We start from the raw sequence: 24497 nt of genomic DNA on the forward strand, positions 1-24497 counted from the left end.
TGTAGATCTGTTTAGTAAAAAAACGAAAAAAGAAACTTGTTATAACAGCAAGCATGTGAGTCTTTATTGGTTGGAATGTGACAACTGCACTACCTTTTTTTTTTCTTTTTCTTACTCCATTGTTAACTTTGGTAACTTCAATACAAACCTTTAGCATACTTCATTCAGGTTCTGTGCACAACTGCCGGCTCTGCCCGAGAGAATTCTTATACTGTCGTAAGGCATTACAGCCATGTAGACATGATTGCCACCTTTGTAAACATGTCCTTTCACAAAGCTCCCAGCTTTTCCAGCAACTTTTTCGCCTCCTTGGAGACCTGAAAAGGCACAAATGGAGCAGTGTTAAGCCATGTGCACCACAGGCATGCTGCACCACCAAAACCAGACTAGTAGTAGACAAACATTTTATATAATTTTATCTAGACTGCCCTCAAGCACTTGCTTAAAAAGTGACGACATCTGATCATTTTGTTACGAATTCTTTTTTCTGGAGCGTGTGAAACAGCGTCTCCCGGCACACGCTCTTGGCATTGACTGTGCTACAATGGCATTTTGTTTCCGGTGACTTCTTTGCATTTTTTCTGCAAGTGCATGCTGTTATCAGGTGCTACGAAAAATACCATTGCCCTAAACAAGGGCATTGAGGCACCTTACTTTTGTCTTAGAAAAGCATACCCAGTGATGGAACTGCTATGCCATTTGCGCCACAAGCGAAAGTCTGCTACATCTTGCGCTAAAATGCCAGTTTTGCCGAGAATCGCGCCACACCCGCGCCGAGATGGGCTTAAAAATTAATGTTTATTGGTCTGTTGTAAAAGGAGTATGTTGCGTGCAGATATGAAGTTCAGTCAATGGTACGTAGAGGAAAACCAACCAAACTTCACAAATTGGTATGCTATATCCAAATGTTTGTTGTAACCAGGTCTTTTGTAATGAGCTTAGACTGTACTAAAAGCGCATGTGACGGGACATTCGCTGCACTCGATTAGTTTAGCCAATGAAAGAACACGTACAGGGCAATGACAAATGCCATGATGTTGCGCTTTAATGCTGCAAATCGACCCGCCAAAGCCATCAACCGCTCTGGCTGGTTGATGCGCCGGCTGCTTGATCGCCGACACTGTATAAATTTCCAGACGATGTCAAGGTCAGCAACAGAGTCCCGAGAAAACTTTGCAAAATAGTAGGACTGCCTGTGATAAAACAGAACCAGGGTCTTGTACTCCTGATAAGATCACTTGATTATCATGTCTGCCACTTGCCTTCGTTCCGTGGCTGCAGAGTGCTAGCACTTGCGCCACTCGCGTCGAGCCTCACTGCTTTGCACCGGAATACTAGGAGCAGAGACTGACCTGGGGGAGTGCCTGGCTTAGCTCAATAGGCACATAAATTATGCTCAGGATTATTGCAGGTCGACCTTCTTCATCCTAATTGTAAGTTAATCTCCAATTAAAAAAAAACAGCAGAGAAAGAAAGAAAGCAAGGGTCTATATATTGTTACGGAGTTTAATTTACTAGGTGTTGTCCATGGCCAGAGTAGAACAGATTTAAGAATCGGCCCCGTGCCGTCTGCGCATGCATCGTTGTCGTCCTCTGTAGGTTCTGGCATGCACCTCAGTCGCACCGCTACACTATTTCCCCTCAAAGTTTCTTTTTTAGGGTGGTTTATTTTGCTAAACAATCGCCACGTTCCGTTAAAGATAGTTCTTTTTGCGGGTATCATTGCCGATGCTCTTCTGCACGGTCACGAATTTCACACAAACGTCACAGTTCCTCCACAAAACCAAAATCCAGTACATTGGCACTTTTTTAAGTTGATATGCGGAGTCTTGTCACCTGGCGGTTGGTTGCTCCTCTTTTCATCAGCCCTGGTGACATGTTTGATCAGAGCTCTGTTGCCGGCATAGATCATGTCGGTGCAAAACATCACTGCACATTTGCGCATTTTGAAAATCAACACCCAAAATAAAATTTAGTGTAAAACCTAAACCCAGAAGATGGAATGTTTTGCGAACATGGCTGCTCATGACCATCTGCTGAATGGCCACAACGATGGCCAGAAAAGCATTTAAGTTCAGCGAGCAGGCACTTGCACGACTTGATGGCTTGGAGATCTGGGGTGCTGATGTGGCCATCGGCCAATGTAGGATGTTTATTTCAGGCTCGGAGTAGTTGTGGGGGACACAGCGAAGATGTAAGTTGTCTGTTTGGAAGGTCAGGCATAAAGATCTACGGCTTCAGGCGATCCAGCCGCAATTCTATCGCTTCATGCGACGCCGGCGCTGACCACGTTGCAGAGGATGTTCTTCCTGACAGGGGCTTTCCGAGTAGCATGAGGTGCCATGCCAGAAATCCAACTTCTGACACCAATGTTATGGAGTAGGTGTTGTTCATGGCCAGATTAGAACAGAATAAGAGTCAGCTGCGTGCCGTCTGCGCGTGCGTCTTTGTCGTCTCGTCCTTGATATATTGTAGCGACGCGCCTCAGCCGCACCGCTACAATATATTTGAATAAATATGCTAGTCACGGTAGTTCCTGTGCAACTGTCGACCGAAAGAGCAGCAAACTTTGATGTAACCCTGGTTCCTACACTGCTAAAGAGCAGTGTCACCTTCAAAGCACAAGTGTAAGCTTTTATAATATTTTTGGATGGTCGCTTTCGCAGTTTATGATATTAGAGTCTTGAGTTTGGTAGGTTTATTAAGCTTACGGGACACATTTTTATTGGTAGACATGTAAGCGGAGATGCTGGTTCTTGCTGGCATTTTGCAGAAATTATATTTACAGGCTAAACAAACTACTGAGTGTAAAATGGAGAGGGGAGAGAGGATTTATTCCAATGAAGTGTTGCTCTATGATTCACTTTTCAACCACTTTTTAATACCCATTGTAAGTTAACCCTACTTTGACTGGAGTTTAAGACTGGGTTCCTTCTATGCCCTATCTATTCTTATCACAGACGGCAGTAAGTAATATGCTTGAGTATTGGAGAGGAACCCTTGATCACTATCATAAATGAACTCGTTTAGAAATGCCATCACTTCTTCATTCTCAAGTGATGTGCTAACAGATGTTGGCATCTGCTCCAGTGGCTGCTCCAAACCAATATTTTGCCTGCTACAGAACCTGCTACAAAAGGTCCAAATGCTGCCTCCATCACTACATACCTCTTCATCATCTGGACTGGCCTTGGGAGTGAAATCTCTGGCACGGTGTAGATAGCTCACAGCATCGTCATTCCTCTTCAACTCGATCAAGGTTTTCGCAATCATAAGGAAGTTCCGGCTGTAGTAGTTTGGTCGCACTGTGGGAAAAGGAAAGAAAACCTCGGCATTTAAGACTTTTTTTGGTCTGAAGGAAATTCTATAATCCCTTTCTTTGCCGTAAGCTGGCAAGAACTCCCAGTGCCACAGCCTGAAAACACTCACCTTCTTCTGCTTTAAGAAAATGTTTGAGTGCCTGTAGAAGTAACATTGTGTAAAGATAAGCCACAAGGTTTAACACTGCATTGTATGGCAGAGCTGTGAGCAAGATGGGAAGAGCACCTCTTCATATGTAGCAGTTGGTATCTCCGAAAATATCAGCTGCCCCGCTTTCCTCACATACCAGGGAGTCGCCGCCACCTCAAAACACCTGCAAGGAGTAGGTACCAAATAACGAGACCTCGAGCTGCCAGGCAAGGGCAAACGCTTTGAAAATAGCAAATTGGACATTAGATATTTCGACAGCATGAGGTTAGTCTGCCATAGTATGGCAATACTGGTTCACACTGTAGATGAGAAATTTAGTCAGTGCATTACAATTGCTAGCTCAGGTTTTTGAACATTCATAATCGGTGGCCAAGTATGTTAGCGAGTCGCAGCTTCGAGCACGTGGAGCGAAAGCTCACGCTACAACATCAGGCAAGGGTTTCGTCAAATGCTTTGCAACTTTCAGCAGTAAATGTAGTATTAAAAGCGGCCAGATGCATCTAGTGCTTTAAAAGGATTGAATGCGTCTGGCTGCTTTTATCACACCGTTTATTTTATTTACCCTGCTGGTAAAGGAGTATTCCGTTTTGTTTTTTTTAGCAACCTCAACTAACTATATTTTTGGAATCACTGGCTTTAACCCTTTCCGGTAAGCCATTTAGTATCGCGAAATTCAGAATAGTTCTTGTGAAAGCGGGCAGTCTAAAAATGGACTATGCCGAGCATTTGTTTCGTGCTGCTGCTGCAAGGGTGCTGCAGCAAGCTTCCAAACCATTCATTTGACACTATGAAACTGTTTGTAATCAGTTGGGAACAAAGTTAGTCCAAAAAGTGAACCCCTGCCTTCCGCTGCTGTAAATTTTTCATTGTTCCCAGTGGAGACTCGCTTGGGAAAACACTGGGAGGACCAAAATTGTAAATTCAATAACATCACAAAAAAAAAAAAAAAAAGGCCAAATATTTAGATTATTATTTCAGCGATGTTTGTTGGTGTGTTTAGAAAGTTTTCAAGCAAATTAGGGACTATAAAGAAAATGCACCGGAGTACCCCTTTAAGGCTTAAAACGCCACTTTAAAAAGGCACAGCGAGTGCGGCTTTGTTTGAACAATTAAGTGGAGGAGCCACATGCGAGAGCAACAAACTGCTGGGCGGTTTGATTCTGTATGGGCAATATGAAACACATTTTGGTGCAAGGAAGTGCTAATTAATTATTGAGTTAATACAGCAAAGCACATTACAATTAAAGTTCAATAAGTGTAATCGAACGGTTGGATATGGCAAGTGGTCACTCAATTAGACTGAAAGAACCCAGATATGCGGCAACTAATGAAAGGCACTCACCAGTTCCCCAGAACGTGGAAATTGATAGGGTCATTGGGCATCAGCTCTATGGCCCTCTGCAAGTTACATAAAAAAAATATATATATATATATATATATACATGCCACACCACTAGCCCATGCACCAAGCTTACCTGCACGTGTTGCTTGATGAGGAATCCATCCTTGATCCTGTCTTTTGTGGACGGATGGTCTACCTTCGAGCCAATCAAGATGCCATACCACTGGAACAACATTTCAGGCATTTTTGTACCTGTTGCCCACGCAATCACTAATGCTCGAGTTCCACTAGAACCACAAACAGAAACAACCGACACTGACAAGCCTCAAACACATGCAGCATGCACATGAAGGTATCTCATGAAGTAAGCACAAGTGATCGCAAGCCTGCCGACAATAGATTTGTGTGCACGCTGCACGTTTGAGGCTTGTGCGTGTCTGTTGTTTCTGTGTTGCTCTAGTGGGACTCTGGCATAAGAGAGCAGAATCGGTCACAGTCCAATATGGTGTTAGTGAGAGATTTTGGGGGCTTATGGCACAAAAGCTACAAGGCCATCTGCACCAAACTGATCCTTGTACTATACGAAGGGTCATGTGGTGTTAGTGACAGGATGTCCACTATGTCATTAGTTAGCTCAAAGTGGATTGATCTTCAAACAATAAGCTACACACAAGATCTGATGAACACTGTACACTGCGCTCATGTGGAATATCATTAATGCATGCTTGGAGCAAAAGCAAATCTGTTCACCATACTGCAGATTCCCGGGAGCTTCTTTAGGGATTTGCAATGTTTACAAAAAGTGCTACCTACTACTGGTGGCCCATTAGAAGGTGGGAGGAGGTTAACTATTTTCACACGCTCCATGCAAGAGAAACATACTGATGCAATGAGAAAGAAGCCCAGCGCAAGTGAGGGCCAGCCAACCTGTAATTCTGCATGCTATTTTGGGGCATTCTCCCTAGGCTACCAAGACCACATAAAGCAAAGAGGCAAGTCACCTTGTGCACGTCACCCAGCTTGTCTCCGCCGACCTCCACTGCCCGGTCCAGATAAGAAATGCCCTCTGCCAGTCCTGCCTGTTTCTGGGGCTTGGGGGCGAACTCACAGCGTTTGAAGGTCGCCCTGGCCAGCCGCCACAGCAGCTCCGCGTCAGTGCTGTCCCGGTATGGAAGCAAAAGCTGGTATGCCTTCTCGTGTCCCCCGCTCGTGTGCAGGCTGTCGACTTCCTGCTTCAACTGTTCCACTGGGTGTGTTGAGCAACACGGTCATAAGCAAGGTTCACTCATACCACCCACTTCTACAAAGAGTCGCATTGACCTCCTCGGTACCATGACGACATCTCTTCCACCTAACTCTCTATGTAGGCACGTAGCCAGGGAGTAGGCCCATGGGGCCCGCCCCCCGCCCCCCCCCCCCCCCCCCCCCCCCCCCAAATCTTCCATTTTGCTAGGACCTCCTCTACCCCCTCCCCCTCATACAGCATTTTGTCATGGTACCGAAACCCGAAACAAAATCCTGGCTACGTGCCTGTCTCAATGTATCTATGGGACTGCAAGCACAAGCAGCTGACTCTGGCAGCTTCAAGTGTGTGCATGCAACTTTTGCTTTGGTTGGAGAAAAGCGAACTGGTGCAGGCTTATCTATCAAACTCTCAAGGCTCATCTGTTTGGGACATAGATACACTGCACAGAGCTTTTTCTGAGTATTGCTTGTCATTGGCAATGAAGAAAACCAAATTCTACTGCCTGTTTGTACCCACCATGAGCACATTCAACCATACCTCACCATTTCAGACTTGAGACAAAAACAAGTGAAACTGCTGATGGCTTGTCCGTGCTAACAGTTCCGTGCTCTGTACTTCCTTGTTAACAATAACGTGTTATGTTAAAGGGGTACTCCGCCGATTTCTTCATGGTCCCCGATTTGCTTGAAATTTTGCTAAACTCGCCAGACAACATCGCCAAAATAGTATCTCAAATATTAGGTCAAAATAATTTTTTTTTCACGAAGTTATTGAATTTACAATTTTGGTCCTCACCGTGTTTTTCAAACTGAAAGTCTCTACTGGCAACAATGAAAAAGTGACGTCATTGGAAGTGCAGGGGTTCACTCTTTGGACTGTAGAATTTGTTCCCAACTGATTCGAGGCAGTTTCATGGTGTCAAATGAATGCCTTGGAAGCTCGCTCCAGTCCCCGCGCACCAGCACGGAACAAATGATTGGCATATTCTATTTTTTAGACTGCTCGCCTGACTGGCAAGCTGAACTTCCACTGACGTCACGGCCCTGAAAAGGGCGGGTATATTTGAATGTCTGTTTTCGCATCATTTTCATTTGCCGAACTATTATGAATTTCACGATACTAAATAGCATACCAGAAAGGGTAAAGGCCTGGGAGTCAGAAAATATAGCTAGTTGAGGTAGCTCAAAAATCGGCGGAGTACCCCTTTAACGTTAATTACTGAAACCTTAAAGTGATGTAGCTAGATGCTTATCAGCACATTTACTTCCTCTATGTACAAAGAAAACATTATCATCCTACCTCTCACTTCTTGCTGAATAAAAAATAGGCTACATTTCAAGGGAGGCAGAGTCCCATGCTTCAATAATATTCCCATCAGTGGATGTGCCATATTTTTCAGGAACTATTATCAAATTAGAATTTTAGCACGTTCTGCTGTGCATTCATTTCTGAATGAGTGCAAAACATGCAATGGCATAGCCGGGAAGGGAGGGGGAAACTAAAACAGTAAACCCTATAATACGGTACATATGCATGACGCCCCCCACTCCCCTCCCCAAGTCGTGGGCATCCCAGCAAACATTGTGCTTAAAGGCCGACGTACAACCTCGGTTTTCTGCAGGGAAGATAATACTCTTAGCGCTCTCCCAAGTTGCGAGGAGGAGCCCAGTTGGGGCAAGGTAAAAAATGGAGAGGATATAGGAAAGGAGGAGGCAGGCAAAAGTGGAAAGTGCGAAGAGTATGTCGGCCTTTGAGTGAGCATGTCTTCAAAGATCACAATAATTGAAGCAGCATTGGATGCTTGTAGCAGGTAAACTATTGGTTTAGACAGAGCAGCCACTGATCTGTAGCACATCACTTGAAAATGTGATTGCATTGCTAAACAAGTTCATATCTGATGATTGAGGGTTTCTCTTCCATTTCAGTGGCATAGACAGGGGGGGAGGGGAAGGCTTATGGGGCTTCAGTTAACCACCATGATCACTGGGATCATGGTGGGTTGTGGACACCAACAACAGAATTTCCTGTAACTTGAGGCACATCTTCCAGCACTGCCACTGACTAAAGAACTGGGATCTGTCAGTATAGCATATGCTTCTTGCTTGTGATAGCAGCAATTTTCATGATATAGGCACATATAAAATCCACTTAATGTAAAGCAAGCATGCATTTATGCTTTTGATAACTGACCGTCACTTTTTTGTATACTTTTCTATGACACCACTAGAAGGGAACTGAGATTTGTATATGACATATAGGGAGTTCTCACAATTCCTGCATTAGGCAAGTTGTCTGTTAATGGAGCTAGATGTGCATGCTGTGCTCTGTTCACCCCTAAACTGCCAGAGCAGTGGAAGCTACATACATGCTCAGCAGACCAATCAGCTACCCGCCTTTCACCACCTCATCCACTCTGCACTCTGTGTGGGTATGGGTGGAAGCGTGATCATATGGTAAAAGGTGTATGAATGGTCCAACAGGTACAATTCTACCACCCCGGCAACTTGGCGGTGAACAATGTGAAGTGCATGTGCTATCAGGTTCAAATGAAATGTGAACAGTGACGGAACTTCCAGGGCAACACCGGCACAGTGTGGAAGCCTGGGTTGTGCTGGGCGAGGCTCAAACACGTCAGAGTAAGACACACCCATCGCAGCATCATATTTTCCAACCTGCAGTTTTAGCAGTTTCCAGAGGCCTCCAGGAGGCGCAGCATTTGTCGATGGCCACACACTCCAGTGCTAGCATTTTATTCGAACCCAATAGTACTTTTTAAATTCCAACATTCATGTAAAACTGAAAATGGCTGACTGCATGAATGCATTAATTATAGTGATTATCCTGAGTACTACATATGTAAAACTTTCACTTTTATCGACAACAAATGTAAAGCTTGAAATCCACTGCAATGCCCCATTTAGAAACTTAGCCAAACAGCTGCCATACGTTAAATGTTTTCACTCTAAAACCGCATCATCATCTCGGTATTTTAACAGACACTTGCATGAAGAAAAAAAAAAAAACATTCGACGTCACAGTTAGTCTGTTAAAAGGAAAACAAACGGAAATTAACATGACTGGTCATAAAAATGGTTTTAGGACCATGAGAGACTAGGAGTAAATATATAACGAATGGGTGGACACCCCAGATTCAACCAGAAAGGTAAAATATTCCAACACAAAGAACCTACAACTTATTAGGTAACAAATGCCTACCACCTACCCCTAGCGCTACCAGCATTTGTCAACTGCGTACACGGTACTCGCAAAGAGCGTGCGGCAAACACGTGGATGCGACCAAGCGGCGCCGTGTCCTCATCGAAAAGAACAATTCGTTTCCCCGTCACCACACAGATTGACAACTGTGCTAGCATTGTCTCCAAATCAAGATCGCTACCAGCCACTACAACCTGTCACGACGCAGTACACGTTGAGTAAACGCTGGTTGAGCGAGGCGGCGTTCTGCAAACATGGCTGGGTGCGGCTACATTTAATTAATTAAACCGCAAAACCGCAACACACGGAGCGCGTTTCCCCGTCTAAAACAGAAGGTCCTGATTTACCTTCAGACATCTTGAAGAGCGTGAACCCGCACAGCAGGAAGATTGGAGGTGTGATCGTCGGCACGGCGACTGGCCTTGACTTAATCAGCGGCAGCAGTCTCTGCAGGCACGATAAAGAACACAAGTCCGCACATCAGGGGACAGCGGAAACCATGCATGTCGGCAGTTTTGGAAGCGGATAACGAACCCAATCGCAGGAGCTGGCTTTGCGATAAGAAATAAGGCTTTCGCAGCGCCAAGCGCACGCCCACCGACGCTTTCATGGGATTTCACCGATAGGGCACTTACTTCTACGCCATAGACTTCAAACGATGACGTTCCCAACCAGCTCGCTCGCGTATTTTTTCCCCCCCTACTTCTATGAAAAGGCACTTCCTTGCTTTTCACACCGGCTGCAACGCTGTGAAAGGTGCTGGCACGAGTTCCTCGCCTAGATGTTCATTCACGACAACTCGCGGAAGTGTCATCATGAATGAGCTCGCGCCAGAAACTTCCACACCATTGTATGTTATGCAACACTGCAGTTATGCGCACGAACCGACGGCCGCGGTGCGTAGACTTCGTTTTCTTTCAAGCGTGCATTTGCTTGGTGAAAATAAAACGTTAGAAATTTCCCCCAAAGGCCCCGCGTGGACAACACACCTGTAAACAGTGGACTCGTCTAGCACCTATTTGAAGATCGACGTTGTAGTACATACCTTAAATTGCAGCGACAAATTGTAACTTTGCTGTCTGCTAATCACTGCAAACATTAGCCGGATATGTGATAACGAGAAACGATGGGAAATCATTTTCCTCGTCGCTTAAATGGCAACACGTAATAGCTGCGAACTCTGTAAATCAAGGCCGTAGACGAGGCAGACGACAGCATATGTTGATGACACTGCCACGAACACGAACGGAAACAATTGAAATAAAAATGTATCCGTTTGCGATATTAAAACTAAAATAAAGTTGTCCCAACTATAAACAATAAAAATAACAAAATTATAAAAACGTTCACTTGGGTCTCTGGAAAATGAATAAATAAATGTTGTAATGAACAACTTTGTTTCGGTTTCATTTAATAACTGTTAACCTCCACTGTAGTTTTCTCGCCGCTGTTATTGCGGTAAGAGAGGATCACTTTTCGATTTAACGGTGCTGTTCTCGAGGTTCGGGCGAAGTAGAAGCCTATCGATAAACAGAAGGTGCTAGCGGAGAGCGCAGTTCGGGGGAAAGTATCGATTTTCGCCCATCATGCGACTCTATATTTAACGCCGCAGACGGCAAGTTCGGGTGTTGATGAAAATAATCCCTGGAGAAGGGGAACAAGGGATTATTTTCATCATTCTTGTCCAGCTCGCTTGCACCTTTGCAATTAATTGCATTCTAATTATAAAGTTCGGGTGTCCAGCACGAAGCTCTCCACTGATTATTTTCGGTGCTGTGGGCACAGCACCGAAACGTATTTTCGGTGCTGCAAGTTATGTTTTCTTCCGAAGCGTATGTTTAAAAAAAGAAATAGGAAAGCAAACAATATATTTTTTTTTTTTTTCGTGGGAAAGAAAAACTTCTATATCACAATTTAAATAACAGAGCCAGAAATCGTAGCTTACATTTTTATTGAACACTTCACCTTCCAGACACATACCACGCAAACAAACTTTGTTCCAAAACATTTCGTATGTTCCCAGGTTCCTGCGGCGGTGGTTTTCTTGCCGTTCCATACGCTTCATAGACATCACGTAATGGTGCTCATACATTAACAGGTCACTTTTACCGGACTTCATTTACACGTGCTATGGCCCAAGAAAAGCATCAACCAAAGCTGCACTTGCACAATGTTTTCTTCTCATATTTAAGAGTGTATCGGACTCGTGTTCCCGAGATTCTTCGACATGGCTTCACTTGTCATTCTCACTGCATTACTGCGAACACGATAGCGAAAACAATAATCTAATGAAATAATGTAAACAAGTTCTATGAATATGTTCATTCCAAGAGTCGTCTAAAGGCGCCACTCAACGAGACAATTTAGAAAGAAACCATACCATTTTATTTCATGCATACCATTCAAACTTATAGAATTTCTTACAGCTTATTCAGAGTTGAACTCTAAAGCACACTGTGTGCAAATGCACCCCCTTTTTTCATTCAGAAACTCTGCTGGAAAAGGAAAGTGACAAACGCACGGGACTGGAAACAGACCTCCCCAACCTTGAATAATAATCATTACGTTCCTAATGTGGACAGAATGCACCCAGAATCGGAGGAGGGGGAGGGGGCTTAAACTTCAATGTGGAAGCTTTCAAAATTATTTACACCCCAGGTACAAACAGGAGCTTCAAGAATTTTATGTAGCCCCAAAAGATGTGGTACCATGGTAAGTACTGTAACAGTCGTCCAGCACCAGGGCCAATTCACGATCGTGATTGTTGCCAGCTGGGCATGCAAGACCAGCCCTAGACACAATGAGGAACTCCCAGGTTAGAGACCATAGTTACAATGCTTATGACAGTAGACTAGTGTGGTTTCTTGCCAGCTAGAAGGTTGAACTTGCCCAGATCTTGACTGCTGCTATCGTCATCGGGCAGGTGAACATTAAATGGCAAGCACCTGTTTAAAGAACTCAAAAGTTCAAGCTCAACTCGAGACACTGCTACTGCCCAACAGAGAATATTCAAGTAAAACCTCCTACAGATCCCAATGAGTACAGATAGAGCACAGAAAAAATTGGGCCGACCCGAGCTGGTTGTCTTCTCCTCCAGCAAGACTCCAGTGTGCCGTAAAGTAGTGCAGTGGAAGGCCTCGTCTAGTGGAGCAGGATATAACCTTGGACTGTTGCAACTCTTCATGCAGTGGTGTCAGTCTTTTATGATGATTTTGTGCAAACTACATTCGCACCACCATGAGGATGGCACCACACTGGTCTTCACCTTACAGGTAACCATCATTTGCTCCCTCAAAGATTCTCCCGATGACTGAAAACAAACAGACTTGTGGTCCTAAAACCACTTCAATGCTTGGCCAGGTGATATGCAACATTTGTGACAAAGCTGCAGCCCAATGAAACATGTCTAAAAACAATGAAAAAGAAACATTACAGGCTAGCCCACATAGGCTCAAATTATTCACTTTATTCACCCCTCCCAGACTTGACAACTCAGTCAGAAACGAGGACACCACTCTTAAACACAAGGACACAATAATTTTTACCTTTTATTGTACATGATGACAAAAGGTTAGACACACGTTTAAAGTACAAACCAACTCAGCTATGCTTTATTGAAGGAGGCCAATGCGACAGAAGAAGGCAACATGCATTTTGATGGGATCACTAAGACAAGATTCCACAGTGAGAACACAAACCCACTTCAAAACAACAAACTATGGTGAGAGCGGAGTCAAGGAGACGGTGAAGATGACCCAGGGAGCCCCTCCTGGCTTAGCGCCCCTCAGTAGCGGGCCACACCAGGTGGCCCAGGCCTGTTGGCCGGTGGCATGGGCCGCTGCACCTGCGTGCCCAACAGCGGGTGTCTCATGCCCCCTCCCTGGCCGCCAGGACCTCTCTGTGGGTGCTGCTGGGGTGCAGGTTGCTGAGCCGGTGGTGGCTGTGAATGCTGGGGGTACTGTTGTTGCTGTGGACGGCCACCGTAACCGCTGTTAATTCCAGGGGCATTCCCGCCGTACGAATCTCCATCACCGTAACCATAACCAGAGGGTGGATTTGCGGGCTGCTGATTGCCGAGTGCAGGCGATGCCCCAGTAGAATTAGCAGTGCTCAGGGTCTTCAGCAAGTTACTGCCATTGTGAATGAGGTTATCCAGAGCCCTCTGAACACTGGGGTTATCAAAGTTGATGTAAGTCGATGCAGACGGCTCAACAGTTGGAGCCACTTGCTGAGGAGGAGGGGCTTGCTGTACAACAGTCGTCGGGCTGGTAGGGGCCGGTTGCCCAATCATGCTCAGGATTCGCTGTTGCAGCTCTTGCTGTGAAGGCTTCTCTTCCTCTGCAAAAAGACGAGAGAGTTAGGCTCCAAAGTGATAAGAGTACTCTTCTTTAGCCGAATGATCCAAAAATAAAATCAAGTGGCTTTCGGAGCTAGTTTACCTAGCCAGTTTATGTAAAGCCACAAGCCAACACTCTCTGCAATCAGCTCTGCAGTGCCAGTTACTCCTATATGCGAAGTGGCTATTGCCTGGTAGTAGGGTCAATTCTTCCAAGGGCACAAAAAGATTTACTCACCTCAGCATACCACGAACCGATGCAAAGCTTCGCCCTTTATCACTTGCTCTTAAGATAGTTGCAATCCAAAACGAGATTCTAAGGCTGGAGTACAACTAAAAAAGTTTCCTTTTTTTTTTTTAATTGCACACCAGCCTTGAAATAGAAAAACTAGGTAAGTGTATAAACTGTGCCAGAAATTTGGCAGACATGCATAGACTGTTAATCTACTATACCTACCAATCGATTCAATAATAGACTGAGGGCCGCCACAGGCCTGTTGGTGGACATTCAAGACTAAAACCCGAGACTGGTGTTTATCCTTGACGCCCCACGTCTAGTCTTGCTTACTAGTCAAGACAGAACATTTCCACTTCCTAGCACACCACTCGATTCGGCACTTTCGGTGGAGGAACTCGTGTCAGGCAACATGGCAGCTACAGATAATGATTCAACCAAACTACCTTACTAGTATTCCATTCTGCGCTCTCCCAATAGAACCTTGTCCAACCACTTACAAATCAACGAGACGCCCCACAAAGTGGCCATGCGAGGGTTTATCCTTCGGCCGCTCAATGCAAGAATATTAACAGCACATTCCACAAACGGCAAAAATTATGGCTTGTGAGGCAACATGCCAAGCCCGCTGCACGTCTCCGAGATCCTATACAAGGAACCGCCTAATGTCAAGATATCAAGGCCTGCTGGACACGGTCTTGAGCCTCCAGGGACACCAGGGACCACTCACCAGGGGGCGCCACAAGCTTTGGGCGCTCTGGCGTCTCGGCGGGTGCGGAGGCTCCGCCCACCGTGCGCGGCTGTTGCTGAGCCGACTCCCCCCTTTCGAGCAGCAGCTGCTTGTCCCTGCGGTCCGTGACATACTTGAGGATGCGGTCCAACTCTGGGATGCTCAGATATTTGCCATCCACGAGCAGCTTGAGCAGGAACTGCAGTTCGCGGTCTGGCCCGAGCCGGTCTGCACCACCCGCTGCCGCCTCTTGAGCCTCCATTTGTTCCCGGAACTGGCGTGCCACCAGCTTCAGGGCGTCGTCCAGTGGCATGTTGCGGTGCTCTGCGCATCCAGAGAGCGACACAGAGGCCAACACCACCCGCCTCAGTTCAGCTACGCTCCCAGGCAAGTGGCACCATGCTGAAAGCCCCCCTACACCTAGCTAGGCCACGAATGTCAGCTTTAGGGTCTTAAAATGTGCTTACGACCTGTTTCTCACCTTCCCCCTGTCCTCTTGGTCGGAGAAGAGTGGACCGCCCGATACATGCAGATACACTAAAATAAACTAAGGGCATACCATACTCTGTCCACCCTCGTAAAAAAACATTTGGATGCAAAGATTCCTACACAGATAGGTTAAGAGAAATTATAATGATGTTGCACATTTCATTCGTAAGATGCACATGCTTTTAAAGCAAATCTTTTCTATGCCGCAGTCTCATAATGTGCTCTTTAGTTAACACAGTAGAGTATTAACTACTAAACAATAAAAAAAAAAGGCGAAATGAAAGTGCACAGCAGTCTTCTACATAGTAAAACTCCATTGGGTTTTACAGCAGGTTTTACGACACAGCAGCAACGATGGCCATACTGGAGGTATACAGCGAGTTCACTAACCTGCGACTCCCAGAACTTTCCCAATGGGCAAACCAAGAACATTGCCCTCGACCACATATGGCAGAAACTAAGTGCTATAAATTTTCAGGCCTCATTTGATGCACTCTCTGTAGCTTTGACAATATGGGTACATTACTAAATTTATAAATTCTTAATGATAATTGGTTTCTGAAAATATGCTCCTAAATTGATCTCATATAGAACATTGTTTATTGCTTCCAAACTGACCATGATAATTATCAAATTAAAGTTGTATGACATTCAATTTTACAACTCTCATCACAATCCAAAATTCAAGATGAGTTGTCTGCACGTTGCTTTTGAAGTTCCACTACAATATTTTCTCTTAGAATAGGCCCGAATTATTTAAAGCCACTGGTTGGTAAAGCTGCACAATGTAAAATTAACTCCTTTGCCTTCTAGCAGGTGTAGCCAGTTGCTTCATATTTTACCATTTTCTTCGTTCTAGACTGTTCCATTCTATACTGGACTAGATTTGACACAATGTTGAATTCTATGACCTTCTTCACATCTGACCCAAGAGCACCTACAGGAGACAAAGAAGCTAGAGACTTGACAAAGAAGCTAGCACCCTGTACAATAAATGTTGCCTCGAGACAAGCAACAGTGATTTAACTGCCTGCAGTAAAGATTCCAAAAGGTGCTACTACTCTCTCTCAAGAGCTTAAAGGTGCACTAAAGACATTTCTGAGATTGTCTGTTCTTGGTGATAACTTTATCTTACGGGCTCCAAGCATCCTAGAAATCCAAAAATTATGCTTGTGCGACGTCCGTTTTTATACTAAAAACGTGATTGAAGTATGCGCCAAGCCCCTTTCTGAGTGAAAAAATCTGGAGCACAGAATCCAGCAGAGGCACCTGCAGTGTGACAACAGCCAGTTGCAAGCCGCCTCTCGTGGAAAGGCGGCTTGCGATTGACTGACGCGCGCCCGTCGTCCCACTGCTGGCGCCTCTGCTAGATTCTCTGCTCGAGATTTTTCCGCTCAGAAAGGGGCATGGCACGAACTTCAATTGAATTTTTAGTAGGGAAATAGACGTCGCACGAGCATAGTTTTTCGTTTTCTGGGATGCTAAGATCCCGTAGAATGAGTTATCACCAAGAACAGACAATCTCAGAAACGTCTTTAGTGCACCTTTAAGATACTCCTGTAGATCACAATGCCAACATGCAGAACACAGGGATGCCAAGGATCCTTTCCTTACAAAGAGGTTCCCAATGCAAAACCACCAAATTATTAGCCCACTCCCTTCCCGACAAACGAGAAAAAGTAAAACAGTTAGGAGCGGCAAACAAAAATATTTGCCAACTCAATATTAAATCACAAACGGTGTGATGTTTAACATTGTCTCCAAGAAAAACTATCTGCTGAAGTGTCTTAATCCTCTTTTATATGACACTCGCAAAGATGCTCTCATACAAACTGTAGATGTGACAACAGAGGTAAGGCAGTTTGTAGCAATGTATGCGTAGCGACATACGCAGTACGAAGAAAAAGTCAGCATCATATGAAATGAAGCAGACCAAAGTCTGGTGCAAAATTTGCCCTCATTATCAACTAAAGAATAAGCATGAACAATAAAAAAAGACAGAATAAGCAGAGGTCAATAAAAACTATGAGGAACCTCAGTAATAAAAACTAAATCAGTTATAGCGCAGCTTGTGGACGCCCACAATGCTTAAAGCCAAGTGAGGCACGATGTATGGACATAGAACATGGAAAACCTGGGAAGCAAAATATTTTCATTATTTCAAAGCTTTAAAAAAGCAGCAAACAACTGTACCAAACTTTTCAGTTATCAAGCCATGGCAATCATTGTTTACCTTTATAAAAGCTACACACCAACGCGCAACTGCGACACCACCACTTTCGGCAGTGGTACCACCGCCCCCCCTCCGCGTATTATTGGCAAAACATGGGAGAGGCTGCATGCCCATTAGAGCTATATAATATGGGAATGTACCCAAATGTGCATAAAAAACTAGGGAATACGTTTTCCCAGCTTCCCAGCGAATTCAGAGGGATGCCGAAGTGTTTATACCGTAAAGTTCCGAAAGAACGCCCACTGAAAATGAAGAGATAAATGGTGAAAAACATGGGGTGGGCTATCTTTGGGAACGCCACAGAAAAACTATCAAAAACCGGCTACAAACCACGTGACGCGGGAACTGATACCGCAGATCGCGGACACCGCAACTTCGTGTTTCACGATGCGATAAACACGTGGGAATTCGCTACGAACTCCTGTGTCACGGGAAAGGATATCGCAGCTTGCGGACGCAGCACATTCACATTGAACGGTGCGAAGGACCCGCGGAAATCTAATGAGAACTCACATCTCACGGGAACGCATGCCGCAAATCGTAGACTCAGCAGATGCAAGTTTAATGGTGCAATAAACACGTGGGAACCCGCTACAAATTTGCTTGTCACGGGAGCCGATATCGCACGCGCAGATTGCGGAAAAAAAGGCAGGAATCCGCTACAAACTCATATGTTACGGGAAAAAATACCGCAGATCACGAATGCAGCAGAATCGTATTTCAAGATGCAATATACACGCGGAACCGACTCGCGTGGAATGGAGATTGCACACGCAGATCGCAAACAAAAACGTGGGAATCCGCTAAAAGCTTTATGTCACGGGAACGGATACCGCAGATTGTGGAAGCAGCAGATTCACATCTCACAGTGCAACATACATGTTGAAAAAACTCGCGTGTTATGGGAGCCAATATTGCGTGCGCAGGTCGCCGACAAAAACGCGGAAACCCGCTATAAACTCGCTGGTCAGACGTGAGAGTACAGCAAATTGCGCGGTTGATGCGATTCCCGTCGGACATTGCGTGACGTCTGACGAAAATCGGGGGGTGGACGATGTTTCGGAATTTTTATGTTACAGATATTTAGCCAGAAAAACAAGATGGGCAATCTCTCGGGGGCGGGCGTTCTCTTGGAACTTTACGGTACATCCAAGTATGAAATAAGTAGTTGCTTCGTTTCGCTGGAATGGCATATAGAACGGCGAGTAGAACTTGTGAAAAGAACTTGCGAGTAGAACGACAGGCAGAACAGCAGGTAAAACGGCGGGTAAAACGGCGGGTAAAACAGCGGGTAAAACGGCGAGCAGAACAGCCGGCAGAACAGGTTCTTACTTGTTGAATGTGAAATGTGATGTGAAACAGAGGGTAAAATGGCAAGTACAACAGCAGGTAGAGCGTTGGGTATAACGAGACATACAAGGGTGACTAAAACGACGGGTAAAAATGTCAAGTAGAACCGCAAGTAAAACAGCAAGTAGAAGAACGGTGGGTAGAACGCAAGGCACAACGGCGGGTAGAACCGCAAGTAAAACGACAGGTAGAACAGCAAGTAGAACGGTGGGTAGAACGGGAGGTAAAACGACGAGTGCAACGGTGGGTAGAACGGCGGATAGAACCACAACTAGAACGGCAGGTGGCATGGCAAGCATTTCATTGCAAGATCACATAGTATTTTCAGTTTTCTCTGGCAGAAATGTTGATGTGTGATGTGGGAATACCCGATTCCCAGTCCGCCACAAGGTCAGTTTTACAGCACGCACAATAGTTAGGTACCATGAGCGTCGATGCAAGTGGCACCTATTGTGCTGAGAAGCGGGATCCTGCCAAGACCACGCTTCTCCTTGCACTCATTCTTCGAGAAAGCAAACGAAAGGTCTCCGAGGTCTGCGCAGGTGACTGTTCAACAAGACCTGTGGAAACATGCGGTGAACCCCACTCCCAGGGGCAACTGCCGGTCAGTGTTTGGGTGACAAGCAATATGTTGGTTGGATGTCTGAAGCCTACCTGCACTAACCATCGCATTCAATTCTCTGGAAACAGGTCACATAAGGCATGTTGCCGATTTGATACATTCCATCTGGAGTTTTCTTTATAGTAACGATTCATGTTGGCAAAAAATTCGATCCGCTTGCATACATATGGTGTTGGGAGAAAAAATAGCTGGAGGGGCGATCGCTTACTATCGTCGTGACATGCTGCAGGGTGGAAGTTTTATAGTCGGCTTCCACACCAGACGCACCCCTACGCCCCTGAAACCTTCAAAGTGTTCAGGTTACATGGGGAAACCGTCATGCAGTCCAGATATACTCGGTTTTGTGCTTAGACGGGGTTTGCATACAGCACCTTTTAAGCTCTTGATGCTCTGACCATACCGTTAAGTGCAGCGCAAAAAAAAAAAAAATGTGGGCACAAGCGCAATGCAACGTCTCAATAAGATTTGCCTCAATTGAAGAAAGCAAGGATCTGTGCCAACATTTCAGAATAGTGGCTATGTCATCACATATTAGCCACAAAACAAATTGCTTGCAAATAAAGAATTTATGTGGGACATGACATGAAAAAAAAACCTGGAAATGCAACAAATAGACTGAAACTAGGATTCTAAGAAAAAAAAAAGAAGGAAAACCCAGCATGAACCACGTCGAAAAATTTAAGAGATGCGAGTGCAATTTAAATAAATTTTATGCCTAAGTGACGTAAAATGTAACAATCATTGAATATGACATTCAATGTAACCTTTGCGCAAGCTATCTTTACCAGAAAAACTTTTTGCCAAAAATAAATGAAACTGAAGTGCCAGAATTTCAGCAAAAAGTTAGACATTGCTGTTGCCCAATGACGCAGCATCGGGCAACTTCCTCCAAAAAAAATTGTTGGCAACATCACGGTGGAGCACAAACAATGAAAGGGTTCATTGCAGCCTTCGTTTTCTTTCTTGCGGAAGGTGCTGCCACCAGCACCGCTTCAAATGACCGGCAATCAAGGTTGCCTGCCATAGGTTTAACGTGAAACGCGAAACCATCACCCGTCGTGTTGAGAGTGGGCACTCTCCCAAACTCTGAGGCCGCAAGATTTGTGTGCAAACAAGGCGGCTGCAGGAAGAAACAGAATGCAAGTTGCTCGCAAGCTCTCCAACTCTTTAGAGCAACTCAAGGATACCTATTTCGTGATGAAGCGATTGTGGACGGTGGTAATGAAATGGAGGCAGCAGGGGCTCTGAGCACGACTGACAATGACAATTGAGCCCTTAGGGAGTCTGTGCCCCCCCAAGAGGCTGTTGTGGGAGCAGGGGTTTGCATCGGCATGCCGGCCAACTTGCCTGCAATGTGTGTCACACAACACAACTGTCTCTTGCTGTCGCTCAGAAAATGAAAACCTCAACAGACCTTTCACCAAATTGCCCAAACACCAAGGGGAAAGCTGCCAACGTAGTGACACGCACTGCACGCACTCACCTTATCAGCATAAAAGATTTAACATAAACAAAATAAGGTGTTGATGAACACACATGCAAAGCGACATTCCTTTTAAATTTCTGCTCTAAAACTAGTACTGCTGCTGATGCCAGCATGTGCAGTGAAGGGAACTCCACTCGGAGCATGCTCCTTGGTCCTTGTGTAATTTAGGAAAATATCCATTTCCCCAACTTTCCCAGACCTGCCAAATTCCGTCACCATTTTCAGCTTTCCACACTAGCAGACACCCTGGAGACACATTTAACAAATACAGCCCTTATTTGTTGAATGTGAAGTGTATCTGCTGCACACATATATCAGTGATAGAAATCAGTATTATATCAATTAAGATATCTTTATTTTCTAAAAAACAAAATTGCCTGTAGCAATTTTTTCAACCTTTCCTCGATGCAGTGAGGACACTTCCATTCCCAAAGTACATGGTCACCCTAGCGAATAGCGAAGTACTAATATAAAAAATGATGCCAAAATTGCTGCTGCTGCTACGCTCTTTTCTCGATGAAATGCGTTAGCATGGAGCGCAGAGGCTCCGACTCAGCAAAGGATGGAAATTCCAACCTTGCACCGGTCTGCAGACCGATGTCTTCGGAGAGTCGGTCTGTTCTCCTGGGCATCCGCGGTTTTGGATGCAGCCAGCCACCACAGCTTCTCTCTTTTGCCACCTACAATCCACATACCGTTTGCTCTGTGTTCGCAAAATATAGATCTTACACTGAAGTATGACGAGCAAGAAGTTTCTCGAACCTTCAGACATTGTACACACCCTTAGATATGTGTAGTTGCATTAATTTTATAATGCGAGCGCAATTTCAAAGTGGCCGTGAGCTAGCAGATGACACGATAACCAAGACAACAAAGCCTGTGTAAGCGCGCTTCCGAGTGATTTGGGAGATGCATGACGGCGCATGCATGGCGCTACCGGCGCATGGGCGTCATGTGGTCGCACCCATCGCGTCCCTTGCAAGAGCAAGGGTGAGTGGACGTAATGAGCTAACAAACAAAGCGGAAGAGCACGGCAGGAACTGTGCCGCAGCCTCACGAAATCAGTCCTCTCCAGTCCATACAAAAGACGGCTGCATGCACCAGGGCAATAAATGAAAACACACTTCACATTTTACTGAATTAATTGGGTACCAATGCTTTCAACCATGTCCAGAACACACACACACAAAAAAAATAGATGAGAGAATTTTAACCAAGTTGCGTGAGAAATGACACAAAACATTTTAGGATTAGGTCTCCTCTTAATCTTGTGGGAGGCCTGGACAATGCACAGCCCAGCACTTCCCTGTAGCTTACTTAGTTTAGAACCCCAGCACATTGTTTTAATTGAAAACATGCCAGCTGGAGGGGGTTGTGCTGGACATAGCATGAATTTTATGGGGTGGGCAATGTTCCGGTAAATTTTACACCGTGAATATTTAGCCAGAGGCGGGAATGAGCAATCTTCGAGGGGCGGGCATTCATTTGGGATTGTAACATGCGAAAAGTTACATACACATTGATAGAAGTAGCATTTGATTTTGTAGCAGGCAAAATGCTGGTTCAGAGCAGTCATTGACCCTTTTGGAGCAGATCCCAACATGTGTTAGCACATCACTTGAATATTAAAAGATGATTGCGTCACTAAATGAGTCAATCTTTATCATAACTGAAGATTAATTTTTTATATTACAGTATATTATTTATTACTTTTTGTAATTACAATGCATATAGACATAAAAAGTACACGACACACAATTGTCTTCTTAGTAAGGCTCGGGTCAAACTGTGTTCAATATTGTCACGAATGAAGAGGCGATGAAATAAAGAATAACTGAGGAAACTGAAACGTTTCATGGGGAGAACTTGTGCCCAAAATAAAATCGATAAAGGATAGCGTCACAGGCGTCGATGGCAGCGAAACAGCAGGATCGGACGCTGGGGCGAAACTGACTTTGCTCGCCATGCGGAGTCCCTTATGTACCCTTGTGGGTTTCTGGAACATTCGGCCTAGAACTTTCGGTGTGTAGAACATTTGTAACTCGATCAGACAAGGAAGTTCTCGAAATTGCGAGAACGCCAAGTAGAAAGAATAAATAAAAGAACATTCCGCTGCCTGGAATCGAACCCGGGTCTTACGGGTTCAGCGAGGACAGCGCAGCAGAGGTTGATTGCACTAATTCTCCACGGGGTGCGGTGCCGTCGGTGCCGAGAGGCGCTCCTCGGATTGCAAACTGAAACTCAAAAACCAACCCGTCGAAGTTGTGCGGTTTTTCAGAAAGTCGTAAAATACCGTGCGTGCCTTCTATCGTTCTGCAATCTGTTGATTTAGTGTTTTTCAATTGATGCCCAGCAAGATTCTAATTGAAACCATGCTTTAAAAATTAATTACACGAAAATAATTAAGAACTTAATTATGCCGAACTTTAATAATTTTCCTAAATAGGCCCCTAGCCTAGGACCAAAATGACATGAGCCTTTCTTTGGTGTGATGCATAGTTTCCGCAATATTGATTTTGTCCACGTGAAACAACCTGTATATTAAATAAGTTTTCTTTATCACGAACGCCTCAACCGAGGCTCGACCTGTTCAGAACCAAAGGAAGAAGAATATCAAGCCAAACCTTGTTTATTATTAATTATCCCCTTACTGGTACCAACTATGTTTTGCTATTGTCTGGCAATAAATGCCGGTATAGTAAGATGTACACAAATCAATCTTATTTCAGTTTTGGCTAGTCGTATGACGACTTCTACAGCTTCGCAATCTCAACAAGAGAGAGTTTTAGTAGATCGTCCCCATGACTCCGATAACGATACGCGATACTCCGCCGCCGCCTTTGCACACGCATCCTATCGTTATCGTGTACCGTTCTCTGAGGTATCGGTATGATTTACTAAAACTCTCGAATATCAGGCACCGGCTGCAACGACGAAGCTTTGCTCTATCTTGGAGGTAAATAGTACTTCCATTGCTTCGCTGAAGAAGCTCAATGCAGAGCATAAAGCATTCGTGAGGAACAATATGGCACTCCCATCCAGTGCCTCAGTTCAAAGGGTGTTCAGCGTAGCAGTTGACACCTTGAGTAAGAAGTAACGCAAAATGTCCGACGAGATTTTCGAGAGCCAGCTGTTGCTCAAAATAATCAAGGTCAATAAATGAAACAGGTGGCAACAATAAGAACTTGAATAACCCTCTTCGCTTTGTTTCTTACTTGAGGACAATAATGTTGAAAGTAACGCCACGAAAGTAACGGATTATGTTTTGGGGTAACGGTCACTTACTTTTACTGGAGGGTAACTGTAATTGTAATTACAATTTAGCCTTGAGTAATTGTCAATGTAATTCCTTACCATTTGTCAGTAACGTGCACAAGTCTGGTTAGTCTCATAGTGAGGTGGTCAGCATATTCACGCCTCTGGGTCGTGGGAGAACATAGAAAACCCGCAATCAACTGTGGGGTTTCCGCGTTACGAGGCTTCTGGGCCTTTGGGACATGCAAACAAAAACCTTTGAATTCAGCAGGTCTTGATATAGCCCCCGAATTAAAGACCAATTTTTTTCCACAGTAGCGCCTACAGAATTGACAGGAGGGCACTCATACTATAAATTACCGTAAATTAGAAAGAAGAGACCGAGTCACCGAATGACTACCATATTTGAAAAGAAAACACCTGCCTACAAGTTGGGCCACAGTAGACCTGACATAAAAAGTAAGCTGAAAAGAGTAATAAAAACAG

The 24497-nt window shown here is 44.8% G+C and overlaps 2 protein-coding genes across 6 annotated transcripts in view; both read right to left on the reverse strand.

Annotated features, from left to right (window-relative positions):
• Positions 1 to 32: 32 nt before the first annotated feature.
• Positions 33 to 10532, reverse strand: LOC8040050 (regulator of microtubule dynamics protein 1). 3 transcript variants are annotated; one of them, XM_029982893.4, is made up of 9 exons: positions 10321 to 10532; positions 9623 to 9722; positions 5815 to 6059; positions 4947 to 5036; positions 4814 to 4869; positions 3547 to 3634; positions 3430 to 3460; positions 3169 to 3305; positions 33 to 317 (listed from the first exon to the last, which is right to left on the reverse strand). In XM_029982893.4, exons 1-9 carry the CDS (start codon positions 10411 to 10413, stop codon positions 270 to 272), a joined length of 888 nt encoding a protein of 295 aa, XP_029838753.2. In that variant the 5' UTR covers positions 10414 to 10532; the 3' UTR covers positions 33 to 269. The 3 variants fall into 3 exon arrangements, with proteins under 3 accessions (XP_029838753.2, XP_029838754.3, XP_029838755.1); XM_029982894.4 differs by having other exon boundaries at positions 10265 to 10498; XM_029982895.4 differs by lacking the exon at positions 10321 to 10532 and adding an exon at positions 9911 to 10080.
• A 677-nt stretch (positions 10533 to 11209) lies between these two features.
• The window catches only part of LOC8040022 (nuclear receptor coactivator 5), a 46330-nt gene continuing 33042 nt past the window's right edge, over positions 11210 to 24497 (reverse strand). For all 3 annotated transcript variants that reach the window (XM_029982898.4, XM_029982899.4, XM_040498824.2), the window contains 2 exons: positions 14577 to 14900; positions 11210 to 13613 (listed from right to left, as the gene is read on the reverse strand). In XM_029982898.4, the coding sequence (XP_029838758.2) occupies positions 13060 to 13613; positions 14577 to 14900 (878 nt within the window). In that variant the 3' untranslated portion in view covers positions 11210 to 13059. The remainder of the gene's footprint in view (positions 13614 to 14576; positions 14901 to 24497) is intronic.

Source organism: Ixodes scapularis, unplaced genomic scaffold (assembly GCF_016920785.2).
Source record: "Ixodes scapularis isolate PalLabHiFi unplaced genomic scaffold, ASM1692078v2 PGA_scaffold9__187_contigs__length_104089568, whole genome shotgun sequence".
Taxonomy (NCBI): Eukaryota; Metazoa; Arthropoda; class Arachnida; order Ixodida; family Ixodidae; genus Ixodes; species Ixodes scapularis.